The sequence below is a fragment of the Necator americanus genome, chromosome V, assembly GCF_031761385.1.
Source record: "Necator americanus strain Aroian chromosome V, whole genome shotgun sequence".
Taxonomy (NCBI): Eukaryota; Metazoa; Nematoda; class Chromadorea; order Rhabditida; family Ancylostomatidae; genus Necator; species Necator americanus.
This window is the reverse complement of record NC_087375.1, coordinates 13,780,844-13,801,143: the sequence shown is the minus strand read 5'-3', so window position 1 is coordinate 13,801,143 and position 20,300 is coordinate 13,780,844. Positions and strand designations below refer to the sequence as shown.

The window sequence follows — 20,300 nt, the reverse complement described above, 5'->3', positions numbered from 1 at the left end:
GCCATGAGCTAAGGCGACTGCAGATAAAAAAGCAAAGCAACATGAAACCGCCGTATAAGCTTTTTTTAAAGTTTTACTGGATGAACAATTATTGAGTCCTTACAAAATGAAAAGCTCTCCTTCAACGGAAAAGGTCCTCTCGCTCAGCAGTTGTTCGTAAAGAAATGAATCAACAAAACTATAATTGTATCAAAAAAAATGACAAAATGGAAAGTGGGCATGTTTTTTTCTTGAAGAAAACAACGAAAAGTGCTAGGAATGTGACACAAGCAAATAGCAATAGATATAGAGTTGTGAGGAAAACTCTAGAAATTTTCGTCCTCTTTCTACTAGAAGTTCTATGTACATAATGACTGACCAAGCAATCAAAGTGTTAGCAAAACAACAACAATAATTTCTACAATAAAATTAGTAGAGAACAACCAAGTGTGGTGTGAAAATTTCTTTCTTGCTCTTTCGATGGGATGGAAACTTTTTTTCCCACGGATAACAATCAAGAACAGTAGCTCTCGGGTTTTATTAGGTGTATGTATATCGAATTATTTCACCACTTTCTGTTGCTTTGTGCAGATTTTGGAGCACTTCCTCGTTGCGGTTTGCAGTGGCTGACCTTCACGTTTTATTGCGTTTTCAAGAAGGAAAGGTTGAAGTACCGAAGCGTATTGCCATGCGTTTTATTGTATATCGACAGCATTTTCTACGGGAGAGGGGAAAAAGTAGTTTCCGCATGAAATTTGAACTTGATGCTGGCATAGCCGGGAGATTTCCGGAAAAAACTGCAAGCTCCGAAGTATAGATTATGAATATGAGGATGGTTCCGTTCAATTTTTCTTAGTCGTCTCAAAAACGGCGTGAGAAACGATGTTTATTTCCACGAGTTACATGACAACGCTCCACACTTGCCCACGCACCGCGTTGACGAGCGAGCGGTCGAAGATCAGCGGGGTCTCCTCAGCGGCCTACTCCTGTAAAACCAATCTGAGAGGGCAGGAGCGTGGCGAGCGAGAGATAAGGATAAGGATAGCGAGAGACGTTACCTCCTACGAGAATCTAACGTATTCTCGAAGGAGGTAACGTCTTTTCCCGCGCTATTTTTGGGACGATGCGCGAAACACTCCATTTAAACAAAGTGCAGCGAAATAGTGGTATTGGGTGAAGTCCAACGCAAACCACGCCCAGGAGAAATTAATCTTGTGGTGTGTTGAGAATAGCGAGCCTTCTAGGAACGGTAGTGAAGAGAAGACAAAGAGTAAAGTGGATAAAGTGTCTGGCTTTAGTCAATCCGCAACAATTCGTTTGGGATGCGCTGACGCGTTCACTTCAATTCAGTATCGTCTGATAAAAAAAAGGTAGGTCGAAGAACGGAGCAAAAACGGAGTTTCTTTGAAAAATGAAAGATTAGTAACTCAAGAAGAAGGACCATTTCATATGACTAACGTCTAAAAGAAAACGGATTCTGAAGAAAATTTTGAAGAGGACTGACATATCGTTGGGAATACTATAGGTAGGAGGCAATAGGCGTGGACTGTCGAACGGAAAATGAGTCACGTTGCATTGACCCATTTATGCGACTATGTTTTTTTTTTCGCTCTTTTAACGGATATGGTAATATTTGATCCTGGTCTATACTTTCAGTTCTGTGGCAATGTTCTTCTATCGAAATTAAGGACTAAAGGGAGGATTTCATGGAAGAAGGTTTTTTTTGGAGAAGGAAATATGTTAACACAGTAAAAGTTTCACTGCTTATTGAAATTTATTTACTTATCAAACCACATATGATGAGACGTCACATATGGTCAGCCCTATATGATAAAATAAAGAACTTAACGAGGAGGATAAGGATACTTAACAAAAGTGGGAATGATGGAAATAGTGGAAACCAAGAAAATAAGTCAGTGCTAGTAAGTGGCTGTCGGTGGAAAAAATTGAAAATCCAATGATTAACGGTAACAATTAGCAAGAAAAACTAAGAAAGAGAAAAATAAAAGACCACCGTGAAAACCATTGCGCAAGTATTCCCAGAAATTCCCATGAATAAATTATGAGAGTATTGCATGTATTACTTTTTGTTGTGGTAGCAATTTTTGCAACGAGTGAAACGAAAACGCAAATTTCGTTTTCAAATGCGAGGATACGGTCCATAAGGTCTAATTGCTTGTTGATAGGTGCAAAATCTGGTTGTTGAAGGAATGGTTTCAAATTTGCGCATTGAAAATCCACATTCGACGCAATATCAACGAATTCTTCTTGTGGAACGATGAGGAACCAGATGAGGAACACAAACGCACGTGATTTGAAGGTGAAGGTCAATAGGAGAGGAGGGACGAAAGGAGGAAGAAAACATCGATTCACTTACGAACACTTTTCCACAAGAACTTCATCAATCATGAACAGTTTGGAATGTGAATGCTCGCAGTTTGGATGTGGATTTGGAACAAAAAAGGAATAAAAGTGACAAAGAATAATAGATAAAAAGAGAAAATTAGATAGATTAGATATTAGAATTAGATTAGATAAAAATACACGGAAATCTCCACTGAATTAAATAAAATAACTTGTCGGAATCTGCTGCTTTTTTCTCAGTGACGTAGAAGAGAAGAAAACACTCCAATTTCAAATGATCACTCCATAACCTTAGAGAAATGGTGTAGGACAAAAAAGGATCAAACTGCTTGGAGATTCTGCGCTGACGGATCAGAGGATCGACTGGATTAAAAGTCGCCTGAACAGGAAGAAGCGCTGAAATTCGGAGAAGGGTTGGTGGTCATTTCATATTTTCCATCGAATGAAAAGGATGCAAATATAGGTGCGAGGTGCTCATGTTTGTTCGGATGACCGCGATGCCTATTCGATTAGGCCAAGAGAGAAAAAAGGAATGGGTGATATCCGGCGGTAACAAAATTACGAAGGCGATCGTCAGTGTCGGAATTTGATCCTCCATAGCGCTTTTTGATTGAACTGAATAAACAGGCAAATGAGCAAATGAGTAGTTAAACGAAGAGAGGACAAAGCGACCGGCGAGAAGATCCTTTTTCTTGAAATATCCTATCTATCTTCAAAAATGTCGAATCCAAAGAAAAAAAGAAATATTGGCAATATAGAGAAAATAAAAAGAAATAATCACAAAGAAGTATAGAAGTTATGAATAAAAGGATAATAAAGATCAGTTGTTTCCAATCATCATTACGCTAGAATTAATTTTTTTTCCTTTCAGTTTTTTTTTAGACTTCGAAAAGTTTTTGACTTTAAAACGGTAAGAAATTTCAATTATCGAATGCTTTTCAATAATTTCAAAACAAATTAATTAATTAGCTCCTGTTTTGCCTTCGAAACAACTATGAACTATGTTTCTGTTCAATGTGCTCAGCGAAAAATGCATAGATGTCGAAATAATGGCAGAACTGGTTTTCTAGGGAGTAGAAAATTTTGATTAGGATGATAATGAGTTAAGAGAGTTCTTGTAAGTAGAAAAAGGAAAAAGGTGCGCACAGACATACAGTTTAGTCAGAGCAGAGTTAAGTGCGTTCCGTGATTCACGTTCAAGAATTCGCCATTCGAAAAAGGCGACGACGCAGCGGAGCGGACAGCAACGAAAGAAATACGAACGAACGAACGGTTGCGCTGGCGATGGCGGCCGGGCCGTGTGGACGGACCGACGGCACGGCGAACACCGCGCGTCGAAATCGAATCAACGTTTTCGAGTGGAAAATTCGAGCCGAAACTTTCACATTACGACCGTAATGGACATTTAGAGGAAAAATAATGTACATACGTGGAGTTCTGAAGTTCCCTTTCAGTTCTTATTAAGTGTTTAACTTTTATTTAATTAGACTCGTTTTAGGAAGTTAACCGAACAACCTCTGAGATCACTTAGACGAGTTTGTGTTCTTTAGACGCAACGGAAGCTGGGGTTCCCTATTTTTGCTGAACGAAGGTTTTTCCGCGAGGGAGGTATTTATACTTGTTAGTCTAATTATCTATTTGAATGGTATATATAATTGCACTTATGTATATGTACATATGTTCACCAACTTAGTTGGTTCCCTTCGACCTTCCAAGATATGAAAATTTTCCATCTTTCGACTTGCTCCGCCACATACGAAGAGATGGAGTACGGTAGCTGGCTCGTAAAAATGACGCTCTATTTTGTGTGACAGTGATGATGGCGCTGCCTGATTCTGTGCCCTCTTCTGGAGTATTTGGATGAAAAGAAGTAGCTGAGTGAGCAAATAAATAAATAAGTGCATAATCTGATATAATCTGACATACTGTAAATAGTATGGTTCCAGTAGATCCGGTCTGAACAGCAGTGGAGTATTTTTCGTCGCGAACAAGTGAATTTTGACAGTCGCTAGTTGAAAGCCTACCAGAAAAATGAAAGAAGTTTGTGGAAAAGTGAAGAGGTTGTGTTTCCGATCTTTTTTTGATCAAACTAATTTTACAGAGTAAAAAAAAGTGTAGAATACTGCATTGTTGGATGACCCAGTACTTTGACATAGTAATCGGACCTCCATGTTTCAATTTCCTACAATATTTCCTGCTTTCTTGAAAATTCGACTATTTACCGTGCATCGATTATCCAAATGAACATTTTAACTGTATTTAACTCCAGCCATTCCAAAGATGTTACGTTTTCTCTGTGGAGGTGAGCCAAAGTCACTTCACCAATCGTACGGCTCCGTGGGCCTCGTTGCAAGGTGAAAGAAAGGGAGGTGACGAACGCGACTTCGCGAAAAAACGAGGCGATGTGGGTGGTTTTATACTTTTTGCTGTGTCGCGCGAGTTGTCGCCTCATTTTGCGGGATCGGCCGGGATCGAATGCCAGACACCAAAATGATGAAACACTCTCAAATTGGATGGGTGCGTACACCGCATTGCAATCGCGGCGTGCGACTTTCTTTCTGATTAGTGCTATGTGGTCATTACAGTTTTTCGAAGAAAACCACAGAAGTTTCGTCGGCTGTAAGTACGTGTTCTCGCGAGCTGCCACAGGAAAATCATGGGAGTAGCAATTCCCAACAATCGGCCGAATCAGCAAAATTAGACGAAGAAGCTAGTACCGACAAACAGTGATTTTCCCTAGCGCGATTTTCCTATACGACCTGGAACGCAAAAATTCTAGTTTGTTTTAGATTAAAGATGAGATAACTGGAATTCGTTACAATTCGTACACACATACTTGAAGATGAGGTTGTGTGGGAAGTCAAGGGCGATTCTGAAGGCAATCAATCATAATTGCTAGCGGAAACTCGCACAATAGCGGTAAAAACTTGATTTTGTTACATGAAGGAGGAGGACGTGCAAGACATGGAACGTAGAAAAATTGAGAGAAAAAATTCTGAAAAACTGTGTTGATGAAGCTCGTCCCAGAATACGTTAGAGCGCACTTTCCATCCAGCATTGAGTCATAAACTCTATCATTGTTGCTTTCTAAAAGTAAGCATAGCAGGAGGAAAAATTTTCAGATTGAGGTAAAATATGGAAATGTTGAAAGCCGTCCCGAGAGTTCTATAATTCAGGTCAATCGTGGAAAACAGCAATTGCCTTTTTTAAGCAAATAATTTATACGTAGCAACGCACTTCATATATCACACACGCACACAGAGCAATTCGCTTTCGAGAAAAAAGAAGGGGAAAGAAGACAGCAGCCGACTACAGTCACCGAGAGGGATTTCTGATAAAAGTGAACAAATAGGGAGATCAAAAAGTTTGAACACAAATGTTCGGGCAGGAAATGATCAAACATCTAGATTGCTGCGAAATATCTGGAAAAATAAAATTAGGTTGGAGAATAAAGAATAAGGTTCTCTATTTCCTAACTAAAAAAAAACTACCAGTGTTTTTTTAACACAAATTTCAACCTCACTAGCTCATTAGTGCTCTCATTTCTTTTAGTTGCTTTTTTAAAAGTATGTGACGTCTATTTTAGCGGTCGAACTGACTTAATTGTACGAATTGACGAATTGTTGGCCGGAATGTTCGATATGCCTCAAAACGAGTTCGAACTTTTGATTATCTTAAACTAACGATAAACACGTTTAGAGTATGAACACGGCTTCTTTTCTGGAACAACTCTAATTGAACGGCTTCCGAGAAAAACTCAAAGAACAATCAAGCATGTTGACGGAAGTGAGAACTCGTCCGATAGCGGCGAGGATGTAATCAGTCGAAGAACAGGCTGTACTGCTTATGACGAATTGGGGGAAACTGTAATCATATAGAATAATATTAAATACCTTAGGAATGCGCAATAAAAGTTTCTAGAGATTTGTCCGAGAGAAAACGGCTCCGAAGATGAGCAAGCGTCTTGGTGGATTTTTTCAAAATGTTCCAGAAAAAATGAAATACATGAAGTATTGGTAAAAATAGCAGACAGAAAGTCGAAAATGATCTCAAAAGGTTACAATTAAAATAAATAGAGTATCAAAAAACGGAAGACAATAAAAAACGGCAAGGACTATGAAAGTAAGAAATACACAACCATTTAACTGAACACAGTTGTCAAACGAATCCCCATTTCAACGATTGGCAAAGCGTTGGGCTCAAGGCCGAGAAACACCCTGCGAACGGAGAGTAGAAGCGGGGCGTTGACCATGCGAGTGTTTTTCAACGAACGAATGGCTACCACATTAAGATAACTTCACCCGCTATGTACATCTGTTTAGGAGTACCCTAATAAATGCTCGAAAAATAATCCAGCATCAAAGCTTTCTTTCGGATTTTTTTTCGGATTTTCTCCCATCTTGTTACGAAGAATTCCAAGTAGCGGCTACTGACCGCCGATGTAGGGAACTTATAAGAATTTCGCTGCTAAATAGGTGCACTTTCGATGCATTCGTTGCGACGAGGGAGGACTGTTCAATTATGACCGCATAAAATCGCACAAAGCGGAGACATATTATGTCGAGGGGACCCTTGACGACTCCAAGTGGAATCAACCACTCTGCTTTAAGAAGGAAAATACGGCCACATATGGTTGCAGCTGTAGCTTAGCCTATAAATAATTCGCATTCATATCCAGAAAATAATTCTTTTAATTTTTTCGAAGAGAGAATGATGATCTCCACTTTCGTGATAATACTAGCCTGCTGAAAAAATTTACCTTAAGAGAAATTAAAATGATTGTCATTTTTTTTAAATGTAGTCTTCTTATTAGAATCAATTTTTAAGTGAGCTTAGCGAGAGAACCAGGCAACAGAGTTTAAAGGAACCTGAGAAATTTTCGAATTAGTTTTTCCGATTTTCTCCGAGTCATGATGGTTGGAGTTGCAAAAATCTAAAAATCTAAAAAACCAAGGTTAATTATTCGTAAAACAGATGTTCCATTTCTTTTCCACTTCTTTTTTTTTTGAAAATTTATTCTGATTCCCGTGAATTTCTGGGAAATAGAACAAATTTTCAAAAAACGCATAAATTACGTGCGTAAACAGAATAAATTTTCAAAAAATGCATTGCATCAAAATTTATGTAAGAGTAGATAAATTAGCAAGTCAAAATTTTCGTTAGTCGTAGGTAGACTTACTTGAAGACTTTTTTTCAGAATCTTCGGTGGCATAATATAATGTAAATGTAAATGTACAGTATGGTGTGAAATTCTGCTGCAAATCCTACCTCACGCCTCAAAGCGGCGCAGCGGTGGCGGCGAGGCCCTGGCCGTCGGGCAGCGGTGGCGAGACTTCGTCTCGGTAGGTTCAACCATGCCACAAAGGTGTCCGGCTAGTAGCTCGGTCCTTGTGCCAAGACTACAGGCTAGCTAAGTGAGGAGGTAGTGCGACGATTCCGGTGCCAGGCTGCTAGCTTGCTAGTGCGACAGGCCGACCGAGGACAACACCCCAGTCGCGTCATACTGCTAATGTCTACAACCTCACATAACTCGTATTGTGGAGGAAATGTGGTCGTCTACTTCCAGCGTTATACGCTTGATCGCGGAGAACACTGTGGGACAGACGGCTCTAGGTAAACCCAAAGTACAGAAGGCTACGTGGTTTTGGAACGAGGAAGTTCAGGCGGCAATTCGTGAGAAGAAGTCCAAGTATAAGCTCTGATGGAGGACACGTCAGCCTGAAGATCGGGGTACTCACCTAGCGGCGAAGAGGGAGTACTCACCTAGCGGCGAAGAGGGAGGCAGTATCCAAGGCGAAGTCGGACCGCTACATGTACTACATGCTTGATACCAGAGAAGGCGAGCGGGCAGTGTATCGTTTAGTCACAGCGCGTCATCGCCCAAGGTTGGATATGGAACACACCAAGACCGTTAAGGGAGCTGATGGAGCCGTTCTGCGCCGCTCTGGTCAGATCCTTGAGAGGTGGCGAGAGTACTCCAATCACTTGTGTAACGAAGAGTTCTGTCATCCTCCGATCCCAACTGTTCCCAGCGTCGAGGGTCCTGTTCTATCAATTACTGCCGTCGAAGTCGGTGCTGCCCTCGCAAAAATGAAGTCGAACAAGGCAACCGGTCCTGATGACATACCTGCTGATGTGTGGAAGCTGCTAGGAGATCGAGGGTCCGTGTGGCTCGCAACTCTATTTAACAAGATCGTTGCAGAAGGACGGACTCCAGACGTTTGGCAAACTTCCGTGACCGTGCCTGTCTGGAAAGGGAAAGAAGACATTTCTGACTGCATTTCGTACAGGCCTATACGACTGCTGTGCCATACGATGAAGGTTTTTGAGCGCGTCCTGGAAGCTCGTCTGAGGAAAATTGTCAGCGTTTCACTCAACCAGTGCGGTTTTGTGAAGGACTGCAGCACTATAGATGCTATCCATGCTGTCCGTATCCTCCTGGAGAAACATCGAGAGAAGAACCGCAGTGTGCATCTTGCTTTTCTCGATCTCGAGAAAGCTTTCGACGGTGTCCCTCATGAGCTGTTATAGATGTCCATGAGGTCGCATAGAGTACCAGAAGAATATGTGCGGTGGACAAAGCTGCTTTATGCGAAGCCTACCAGTGTTGTACGATGTGCTGCTGGAACAAACAGGCAGTGTACAAGTTGGGGTTCATCAGGGTTCATCCCTCTCACCTCTGCTGTTCATACTGTGCGTGGACACGATAACGAAGGAAATCCAGAAGCAGCATCCGTGGACTCTACTCTTTGCCGACGATGTCATGCTCCCGTCAGAGTCTCGAGATGTTCTTCAGAAACAAGTACAGTCTTGGAAGGATCGACTGCAGCAATATGGATTGCGCCTCAACATCAAAAACTGAGTACGTGGAGTGCGGAATAAGGATAGAGGATGGTTCAGTTCGTGTCGATGGCACCGAATTAAACAAGTTGAACTGTTTCAAGTACCTCGGATCCAAGGTGACTTCCACAGGCGACATTGATCAAGAAGGTCGAGCAGGTGTTAATGCGGCATGGATGAAATGAAAAATGGCAACAGGCGTACTGTGCTACAAGAAGGTCCCTGTTCGACTGAAGTCGAAGATTTACAGGACGGTTGTGCGTCCTGTTGCCCTTTACGAATGCGAGTGCTGGCCGACGACGAAAGCATTGGAAAGAGTGTTACACGCTATGGAGATGCGGATGTTGATATGGGCGATAGGTGTAACGCTAAAAGAGAAAGTATCCAACGACACTGTACGCTCCATCTTAGGCGTCGTCCCGATAACTGAGAAGATGAAGGAGGAGCGACTGAGATGCTTTGGTCACGTCTTGCGGCGAGAGGAAGATTCCGTTGCAAAACCGCTCTGAAGCTCGACGTTTCAGAAGTGAGGCCGCGTGGGAGGCCAAAGATTCGCTGGTTAGACCATGTGAAGCTGGATATGATAGATGCGCGTTTGTGTACGGCTGATGCAATGGATAGAACCAAATGGAAGACAAGAAGCAGAAAAGCGGATCTTGCAACAACGCGGACAAACGCTATTAAGAAGAAGAAGAAGTATGGTGTGAAATTGAGTGGTAGTATATAGTTCAAGGAAGGAACTAAAACCCGTTCAATAATTGAACAATTTTTTGTTCTCAACTTTTGTGTTTTTAATTCTTCAATAATTTTTTTTAAACCGTTCAATAATGTCCTTTTTTTTATCAAAACTTAGAACTTAAACGTAAATATTTAATAACGCTAGAAATTCGGGAATTTTTAAACGACGTAAACATTTCAGAAATAATGCCGACCGATATTCACTTAACCACGAATGAACTTTCTGCAAAACCAGTTCTCGAAAACGGTGAAGTCCACTTAACAAATTGTCGAGATTTACAGGTGCAAGGGCAAAAAAGTTGCAAGAAGTGAAGTGGTAAGTAGCACTTTGCGGTTATTTACTACGCGGGAGGGGAAAAATGTCCCTACATACTCACTCAGTCAGGAACGACACAAAAATGTTTATTTTCAGCACAGTTTACTACGTTCATGCTTCAAGATCAGCGTTGCTGTTTTGAAATGTTAGGAAGAAGCGGAAAAGACTTGAAATTTCAGGATAAAAAGCAGAACAGATTACATATTTCGTACATGTTTTCTCCTACGGATACTAAAACGACTGACTGCTAGTGAGTCCACAGATAACAATACAAATTAAAAATAAACATGATGATGTAACATCGTATGGTTCTATAAAGGAAAATTTTGGTCTTTAAGGGATTTTGAACACTAGATGTTCGGGCAAATGTGGTAATTTTCTGCTCTTGTATAAAAGTGGTCATAATTAGATTGTTTAAAAAGTATTCAGGGTTTTTCAAAAGTTTAGAACTTTCGATTCTTTATAGATACCTATGATTAATCATGTGGTTCTTACAAGACATTCTCAAAGCTTCTCCACAAGAGGTTTATATAGCCGAACACTGTTATTTGACTTTGAGCACAAAACCAATTTCACAAGAGCGGCTCTGAACCATCATCTTCTATGAATGGCGACGAGGACTTGGGTCGACGAGAGCAATCCCAACATCAACAGAGCACTGGGGGAGAGCACCTCTACTATCAGAACTGCACTGGTTCGCTGGCTTCGCGAGAGGAGACACGATCTTCGAACACAAGACTCGGTTAGGATGGCGTAACAGTGTGGAAGACTCCGCCATTCTCGACGCTGTCAAGGAGGATCCGGAGACTAGCACCCGTATGTGGCTCCCTTTAGTACAAGACCCACACAAGGCATGTCGGAAATGCCTCCAAGAAGGCCCTCCCCTGCTATTTCTGGAATTCTGGGGGAATGTAGTACTAAGACAGCGAGGACGCACTGTTACCACTGTCATTTATGCAACTCAGCTCTGGAAACTCGCGTAAGCTGTTCGAGGAAAGGGGACGAGACGAGCTTCGGTGCATCTCCTTCAAGATAACGACGCAAAGCTTAGGAGACCCTTCAAAAACCGAAGAGCTAGACTGCGACGCAGTACTCCATCGCCCCTGCACTTCTGACGCAACCCCTCTGATTATCATTTATTTCCTTCCCTTACAATTTTTTTGTCTAATAGCCAATGAAAATGTCACTGAAAAACAAATGACTGCAACGAAGAGTAAGTGGTTGCAGTTGATAGATGACAGCGATGGTTTTAAACGAAGCTTTTGAAGAAAAAAAAAAAGAATTCGGAAGAAAAAAAAGTAGATTGAATGCTAGAACTTTCGACGATGCACAAAGAAATAGCCTGGCAGAGATTTTTTTAGCGCCAATATTTTGAATGAATCGAGTTTTTCCTTAACCACTGATCACAGAGGTAGACTGTGATCAGAGGCAAGTATGGAGTCATTCGAATATTGTGAAATCTATTATTCTTTTTCTATTAGAATTTTATTCAGGAAGCTACGGAATCTTTGGAACACTGTAAGACATTATCTTTTAAGGAAATTTGAAGCAAACTGTGGCTGTGATTGAAGCAATGTTGCCTTTCAGTTCAGCAGTTGGTCTCGCCGTTACCTCTGGAAACGCCTGAGGAGACCCCTTAACGAGATATTGGATCAACAATAATTACCAAGCAAAAAAAACGCATTCATCGTATCAATTAATAGCATAGTGAGATGACAATCAATCCATGACGGTAAATAATTAACAGCGAGATGAATTGAATAAAAGCAGAGAAATGAGAAGGAGAATGGGAAAATATGAACTAAACTTCCAACAAAACTCCAGAGAACGACCATAGGAATGGAATTGTTGACAATTCAAAAAAATCGATAACCTAAAGTAGAGTTTCATGAACATAACAAAGAAAAAAAACTATTTGAAAATAGGAAACACATGAACATAATACACGTATTAGTGTAATAAACAACGGGGTGATACTTCTCTATATATTTTCCTATTGTGATCTTTAAAGAGAAAAGTCTTGGAAATGTTCCTTTACAAAATTTTCGAGAAGAATGGCAGTGGACAATGAAAAACGGAGGACGGTGAGCACAGGCGGGTTCGTGTAAGTCCTTGGATCAGCCCCACGTAGGGCTTGTTCGTTACAGAATCCTGCTTCATCACCAAGGAATGGCATATGATTTAAAGTGGCTGACGGCAGTGACATGGCACATAACACATACAGTCACCAGAACTTATGTTTGTCCGAGCGACCGCGACGCGTCCGCATCAACTCAGATGCGCTGGGTCCACGGCGCGGTCGTCAGCACAAATATAAATACCGGCGTCTATACACACACTACAGCAACAGATCCACCGTTCGAAGATCATCTTAGCAAACATCCAAAGTACTCGTTGATTTTCAACGGATACTCCTGTAGGATACGGTATTTTTTAGCGTTGTACACCTGAAAAGCATGATGGCTGTGTCCGACACTCTTCCAGTCTTTCAAAGAATTTTGCGCATTACCTTCACTGAATGGCTTCTAGTGTACATTAACATCGTGTTTCCTCCTGAATAAATAATGCCAAGCAGATCTCTTGGCAGTTTAGGAAAATACCTGGAAGAAGCGAAACTAATGTTTGGGTTTGAAGATAATTAATTTTTTCACATTCTAGTCAAAGAACCTAGTGTATCGGAACAATAATTCAAAACAACTACATCAAGAGTATACCTTTTTGTTTGTCCGGCAAATGTTGCAATGTTCCAGTAAGCATCATAAATAATAAATTTGTCTCCCTAAAAATATTACAGTTGAGGATTAGCTCAGCGTAGGGATTTGTCTGTCTGACAATACTTGTATGTCCATCAGTTTCTGGACTTGTTTGACTTCAGTGTACTTAAAATATATCTCCTTTTGTTGCTGCAAGTAGTTTCCTCTTTCCACCGTGTCATCCCATTCGTTCCGTTTTTCTATTTGTGTAGTTGATCTTTCAAGACGTACTCCGCTATGGCTGACTTTTTTTTTGAAATTGAGTAAAAAATTAGACTTGTGCATTGTATTTTGCACTTCTACTTCTACTACCTCTACTTGATCGACCGCAAACCATCCATCTTCGCTTTCTTCTCCGTTCAACCGAATGCACATGGTGGTCTGGACAAGCACAGATGTTGGTGTTTATGAAATCCCTGTATGTCTGTGTGCTACGGCGGGTGTAACGCAGTGGTAGGAGGTAACCACTACGTGGTGCCCTACACAAGAGAAATGGGACGCCCACCACGTATTCGGGTGAAGAAGCATCTAGATGGGCTCACAAAATCTAAACTCTCCACCCCACTCTGAGCGCAACGTAGAATACGTCATCAAAACCCCCAAATAGAGGTAGAAGTTACTATGCTATCGTTTGAGTCCTAGACCGTAGGACGCAGAACACTAGAGGCATTCTGGATAACTGTCAAATATCCAAAAACAGAAAGGATGAGTACATAGCAATTACGAAGGAGCTATCCCCATATCAAGATCTTTGCTGGTTTTGGTGTATGGGGCCGGCTGGGTTGTGGTACGTGGTGGTCTGTTACGTCACAAGTTTCAGCAAGTGAGGTAAGCACAAGCCGATATGTTGTCCTTTGAGTCTGCCTATCCTTTCATCGCTTTCTTCAGAGTGATGAGGCGCCTGAGAGGCTAAGTCATTGATGACTTTCATTTTCAGGCTTCGGCGAAAACGATAACGCCGAAACGCTCGCTGTTAGTTAATAAAGAGGGACCAATACCAATCTTGGCTACGACTCGACCAAATCGATCACAAGGTTACCACTGCGTCTGCGATTGGGCGATGGTTCTAGACTCTTCAGAGCCAACTGAGCTTTTCATTCCACGAAGATTATTTAGTAGTACAGTTGTCTGCCAGAAAAAAAACTGGCTTGATACATAGGTTGCTGAATTTAAATCAAATGCCTTGGAGAGATTGATCTTCCTTTCACCCTTTATTTCTGCGTGATGCTATCTCTTTCTTTCTCTTCCTTTCCTTCTTCCTCTCTACACATTTTTGCAATTTTTAAATTCGCCTCAACATAAGCTAATAATCCTCACAGCGAGTAGGACTTGATTGCCATCCATCCACTCAAAGGCAGTTTGTGGAGTTATCGTAATATTCGCAGGCAGGTTCTGAGGAGTGTTTCGAGCCAGCTGAAAACTCATTCATGAACGATCACATGTAAATTCATCTTTAAGAAAAGGAAAAATTTGACAAACTAATAAAACGGTTTTTTTTAGAAAAACGATGTGAATGGATCGCACCTGGAACCGTTTATGTTTTCTGTTCCATCGAAAACGGTACGCGGTCCGTCGATCAATGAGAATGGTCACTCCCGAACGTGAGTTAGTCAACGCTGCAGACACGGATCGCGGACCTCCAGGGAAGAGTTCGGTGATCAGGTAAGAAGCCTGTAAACATAAACAAAAGTTTACCAGTTTTTATCACCATGACTAACATCATATAAATTTCAAGTGAAAAAGTAAAACAGAGCAGCAAATGAGGAAAGGAAAAGTGGTGAGAGCATACTTTTTGTGGAAGATCATCCTCGTACCACATTTGATAGACACGCTCTCGTGCGAATGCATAGGTTCGACCATTGTAACCTGAAGATTAGGATTAAATGGACGACTAAAAGGCAGTGGGACTCGCTTTCTTTCTGACCCATCTTAGAAGAGATGTATTTTGATGTTTTCGTTTAAATTTCGTCTTTTTTAACCTCCAACAATTTTGTTTCATATCTAAGCGGAGATTACCCGAAGATTATTCGAAATTCGAAAGAAAAAGGTTTGATCAGAGTATGCATTAATGGATGAATCTTTTTCAAGCAAAAAAAAACTATGGAGAAATGGGAAATCCAACTCGAGCGTCTAGGTTTAAGCGAACTCCTGTGAAAACGTCTGCAAAAATTCAAGAGTGTTCTGTTTAGGAAGGACGTTCCTCACCTCTTGTGATAGCATCAATCTGATCCGGACAGAGGTCTACTGGCAGGGCTACCGCAGGACGATTCGCTTTCTTCGGCGGTGGTGGCTTTCGCGGAACGACATGCGTGATCCGCCATGGAGTCAGCGCCAAGTCACGCTTCATTTTTTGCACTAAATTTTCTGATATGAGAGGAATAAGTAGGAAAAAAGGTTTTTTTCTAGCACTTCTTCTTATTAAATGTCGTGCTCTTCTCCGCCTGCTAGGATCTTGGCCACTTCTTCGTATAAGCTTGAGCTTCTCGTTAAGGGATAAACTGGGAAGTTCAGGTGGCGATAAGTTGTCGTCGAATGCATCCGGTTGGGATGCATCCTGAAAATAACGAAATTGTCTGCGAAAAATTAATTTACCATTCCATTCAGTTATATACAAATATACCTACACAAATATTTATGTATATAAATATATATCCCGGAGATTAGAGTTTAGTTATTCTAGAAGAATCAAAGTAAATGAACTCCAGGTCTGGGATACTCCAGAACCCATGAGACCCCGATCGCTTTATCAAGGGTCCAGGACCATTACTTTCGCATAAAGACATAAAGTGTCAAGCAGGCCCTTGCTCAAGTCATCGTTATGGTGTCGAGGATACACGACAAATATTTTTTCATCTTCTCCCCTGCTCCCCCACATATAAAGAGATCGAGTACGGTACTTGATTCTGTGGTTTTCTGTATTTGATTGAAAATGAGTAAGTGAGTGAGCAAATAAATAAATATCTTGCATAAATACCATTGATGTAGCATTGACATTATACGCTATACTCTTCTGCGAGTTTAACAGTAATATCCTGCAAATTCTCGGATCATATATGCTTTGAAAAACGATGACTCACCACGATCGTTAATGAGTCTTTTTCTTTCTCTCTCGTATCTTCCGCTTGTGACGGCGACAGCACTATCCTACATGAAACACCGCAAACCAAACACAACACCAGAAGGGGTTTTTTCATTCTGAATTCGTCTAAATCTGTTCGAGGTAGCGATAACAACAACAAACAAACATTTTAAACGCAATGTGGAATTGATGCGAAAAAAATAGGCAACAATAGCTGAATGAATATTTAACACAAGCGATAATTTTCAGATTACAGTTAATTTAGAGCCGATAGAAGATTTTTCACTTCTGCACACTGCAAATCCATTTCTTTCCATTTAATTTTCACTGATTTCATATCATTTCCTCCCATGAACCATGAATTTTATATTGCCAATCAAAAAAATCTCAACGTGAATTTATGAAAAATTGCAGAATGTGTTGTTCCTACAGCCGGAATAGAGAGGATTGCAAAAATTTCTACGTAGTTTTTTTTTTTGAAATTTGATGAACGTTTGGTGAAGATTAGCGAAAAGGTAAGAGCTCATCTGGAAGAAAAAAATAAAAGTTGACCTGAGGTGTTTGAAAGATGAAGAATGCGAGCAAGAAGAAAAGAAAAAAGAACTAAGGAAAAAAGTGTTGTGAGATGAAAACGAAACAAAATTTGCTAACAACAAATGATTAAGCTCATATAAAAGTGTTAAACTAGTGAAAAATGATGGTTTGCTGGAAATGGATGACTGTCATGAAAAATAAATAATAAACAACAAATGAATAAAGGCCAAAGGATGAGATGTTTGAGTCCGATCGATTGATTGATCGCTTTGAAATGCATGCTACGTTCGATTTCAATTCAGAACTGTAGAGTTTTGTAAAGTTTTTTTTTCAATGAATCCATGTATGAGATTAAGATAACGTCCGTTTTGATTCTCATACATTTTTCTTCGTGGGGTTAAACAAGTTGATTGTGACGTATTGAGCTTTTCCGGTAACCCTCTCGTTGTTCAACGTGGATTTTGCTCCTGTCTTTCAAGGTCCCATCTCCGGAACGGAGTTTGAAAAACCAATCTCCAACCGCCCAACCGGTTAGCACTCTTTCGCCATGCATACTGTTTAATTTTTTAAAATTTTTGTTTAATTTTTGACCTTGTTTAGAATCCAACGCCTCACATAGCTTAAGTGTATTTTTTGAACTTTTGCATTTTATCCAGGACAAAAAAAAATTAGGCGTAATATGCACAACACTGCATACCTTGTTTTATAAAGACTAACCGAAATTCTGCTATAACAAAAATCCCTTGTTTGGGTAATGTATTGTTTGCGTAAACAATAACAATAGGTACCATCTACCTAGACGGAACTTCTTTTTGACTCAACTTGATATCAAATTTGTTTCTTTATCCTCCCAAACCTATTTCCCTCTATTTTTTTTCCAAATCCTCAATTTTTTTTGCCACTAAAAAGATCAATGATTTCGTTGTTTTAGCACTTTCTCGAGCCATACACAAGGCCTCGTTGCGAAAACTCAGAGCCTCACCCTTGCACTGTATCACTCACCTCTTAAAAACAATAAAATAAGTCATTATTTCGATACGTGTTCACCTATTCGACAACTCAGTCATGAGAAAGTGTCGTAACTGAGAAAACAACGTTGCAGACGTGAGTGAACAGAGATGACGCTCTCCGAAAAACTTTGTTTTGAGAGGTGATCCACACTTTCATCAAACAAACGTTCCTTTTTGTTCTATGTAAGTCGTAGGACCGGTTACGAAGACAATGTTGTTCTTTTCTTTTAAATATTCACAAGGGAAAATAAACAAAGCGATCAGAAGTGGGAGATACACGCGTGTTCTAGGTCAGAGAAATTTTACACGCTTTCAAAAATTTCCAAATGAAATTTAGTGGAAGATGTATGGGACGTCTTTTAGTGCAGGCTACCTGAAGATATTTGTTCAAGTTTTTTGTTCTTCTGCATTTGATGAATCCGCTTCTGTGAAGTAGGCAAAAAAGTTTGGAAAAATTGGAATTCAATGATAATATTATTATAGTATAGTGATAACAGCCATAAAAAAATTTAAAGGAATTTGAAATTCCAAATTTAAAAAGGGAACATGAAAAATTGTATTGATTTCTCCCGCAGAAAAAGGGTTCACATGTAGAGAGCGGATAGCACAGAATAGTTTTTAGCTCAATGATTTGCACTGAATACTTGAAGGCTCACGAAATCCGACTGATCTTGTTTTTGTGTTACAAACTTATAAAGAAGAATGCAATTCTTCGTCCTGTCGATTTTTTTCTTCTGAAAGATCCAATTCTTAGTTTCTATCGCAATTGCTCGTTCGTATATTTTAGCTAAAATTAACCAGCTTAGCTTAGTTATAGCTATAATTGAAGAAAATGTAATGTGAACGATGATTCAGGTAGTAATTCCGTTAATAGGGAGTGCTAATAGCATCGTAAGCTGCGTACATACCCTAAGAGGAAAGGAAAGCGGGGTGGTACGGATTAGAAACAAGAAACGTTCGCTTTCTCTGATGTCCGAATGCTGCGTAGTCGAAGTAACCCAAGGAATATCGATTGCACTTCAGGTTCGACGTGACGTCGGATTCTGACGACGATTCGTATACGAGGGGTTGCGGTTGATGAAAAACAGCTCTCAAACTCCGACACTTCGTGATCTCACTTTCAAATCGATAGACGTGCTCATTAGTGCACTTCGGCATCATTGGACTCTAATTTCAGGAATCCGGTGCGGCGAAGGAGTTTGTCGAAGTATCCAAGCAATTTTCCCATGCTAACGGTGCTCAAGGATCGGCAGATTTTTGACGTTTACCGTGATAAACTTCAGAAACGAACAGGGAAACTTCTCAGGACTTTATTGGATGTTCATCCATGTTCCTTATTGCAAGTCACATTACGGAGCTAATTCTCTACGTAACGCAAAGATCTACCTCAAAGGAATGTTATAGAAAAAAAGTCGTGACTAATTTTTGAGATAAATTGGTATGGCACACGAAAGGAAACAACATCGGAGTAGAAAATATCAGTTGCGTGCATTAGCGCTTATTTTCTGGAGTATCCGTTAAGGATTTATCTGATTACGCAATTTTTCGACATAAGAAGCCTTCAAAGGTAACATTTCTCGGGACTAGGGTGTCTTGAAGTTTTATAGCTGATCACCCAGGAGCAATTTTAGCAGTAAATCTCACTAATAAATCCACAGTACAGTGCTTCCTGTTTTCACCCAACCATTGCAATAATTAATTCTAATAAAGTAACACTAGTAATAGGTACTCCCAACTAGTTAGACTAAAGATGGTTCAATGATGTTGGTGATTAGAATAAGTAGGTAATAAAATATCCATCCAAGTAATATTTTTGAAAAATCCCAAAATTTCTGCAAAGGGCTAAATGAAAGGTACGCAGGAAGTTTTACATTCGTATCGATGAACTTAGAGAAAAAAAGAAAACATGAAGGAATGTCAAGTAGCGAGATTTGAACAACAGATAATGGTTGTAGTGGTATCGGAAGTGTGAGCAGAAGATTTTTCTAGAATTCTCGGGCAATTCCTGTAAAAAAGAACGAATCTATCGATTGTGATGATCTACCGACAACGACGAATTGTCAGATGTGAGCAAGGTGGAAATAACTGACGACCAAGAATGAATTGGACAAGGAAATGAAAATGTGGGGCGATGATTTGTGTGAGCGACGAGGAAATTGACATCGGAATCGGCAAAAATAATTTCAAAATGCTAGATGATTTGTTCATGCGAAACGATTCGATGACATTTCGAATTCGACTATCGAATCGGACCAGTAGTATCACTAAAGTTGGCTGATTTCACACGAAACGAGCGGATGTAACAGGATCGGCTGAAAACACCAGGCGCTTATCTTCGTCGGATACGATCTGTACGGAAACTAAAAGTGAGGCCGTTGGAGAAATAAAGCAACCAGCGACGCGTAGAAATTTTCCTCGACTTCTCGAAGAAAATCCTCCTCATATAGAACTGGTTTCGTTTTAATGATTTAACGCCTATAGGGGATTATACGAGAAATACTGGGAAAAGAAATCGTTCGAATCATATCATTTACATTTGATAAAACTGGCGGCAATTTTTCACTGGAACAAGAAAATGCCGGAACAAACGATATCTTTGTTTCCATGGACGTGCAGAAGTTTTTTATCGCTACTATCGTCATTAATTCCGTGGAACGAGGGAACGGATTGGTCGTGCATTCATTGTT

At 40.3% G+C, this 20,300-nt stretch overlaps 4 protein-coding genes across 4 annotated transcripts; 3 read left to right on the top strand and 1 right to left on the bottom strand.

The window, feature by feature from the left end:
• Positions 1-8,154: 8,154 nt before the first annotated feature.
• On the top strand, positions 8,155-8,874 carry RB195_013800 (uncharacterized protein; the record flags this gene model as incomplete). Its single annotated transcript, XM_013448412.2, has 1 exon — positions 8,155-8,874. One exon carries the CDS (start codon positions 8,155-8,157, stop codon positions 8,872-8,874), a length of 720 nt encoding a protein of 239 aa, XP_013303866.1.
• Positions 8,875-8,908: 34 nt separating this feature from the next.
• On the top strand, positions 8,909-9,205 carry RB195_013799 (uncharacterized protein; the record flags this gene model as incomplete). Its single annotated transcript, XM_013448413.1, has 1 exon — positions 8,909-9,205. One exon carries the CDS (start codon positions 8,909-8,911, stop codon positions 9,203-9,205), a length of 297 nt encoding a protein of 98 aa, XP_013303867.1.
• Positions 9,206-9,371: 166 nt separating this feature from the next.
• RB195_013798 (uncharacterized protein) lies at positions 9,372-9,692 on the top strand (the record flags this gene model as incomplete). Its single annotated transcript, XM_064203789.1, has 1 exon — positions 9,372-9,692. One exon carries the CDS (start codon positions 9,372-9,374, stop codon positions 9,690-9,692), a length of 321 nt encoding a protein of 106 aa, XP_064059670.1.
• Positions 9,693-12,603: 2,911 nt separating this feature from the next.
• RB195_013797 (uncharacterized protein) lies at positions 12,604-16,184 on the bottom strand (the record flags this gene model as incomplete). Its single annotated transcript, XM_013448415.2, has 9 exons — positions 12,604-12,684; positions 12,747-12,837; positions 12,952-13,016; positions 14,308-14,403; positions 14,515-14,661; positions 14,780-14,856; positions 15,196-15,345; positions 15,400-15,544; positions 16,068-16,184. 9 exons carry the CDS (start codon positions 16,182-16,184, stop codon positions 12,604-12,606), a joined length of 969 nt encoding a protein of 322 aa, XP_013303869.2.
• Between the last annotated feature and the right edge of the window lie 4,116 nt (positions 16,185-20,300).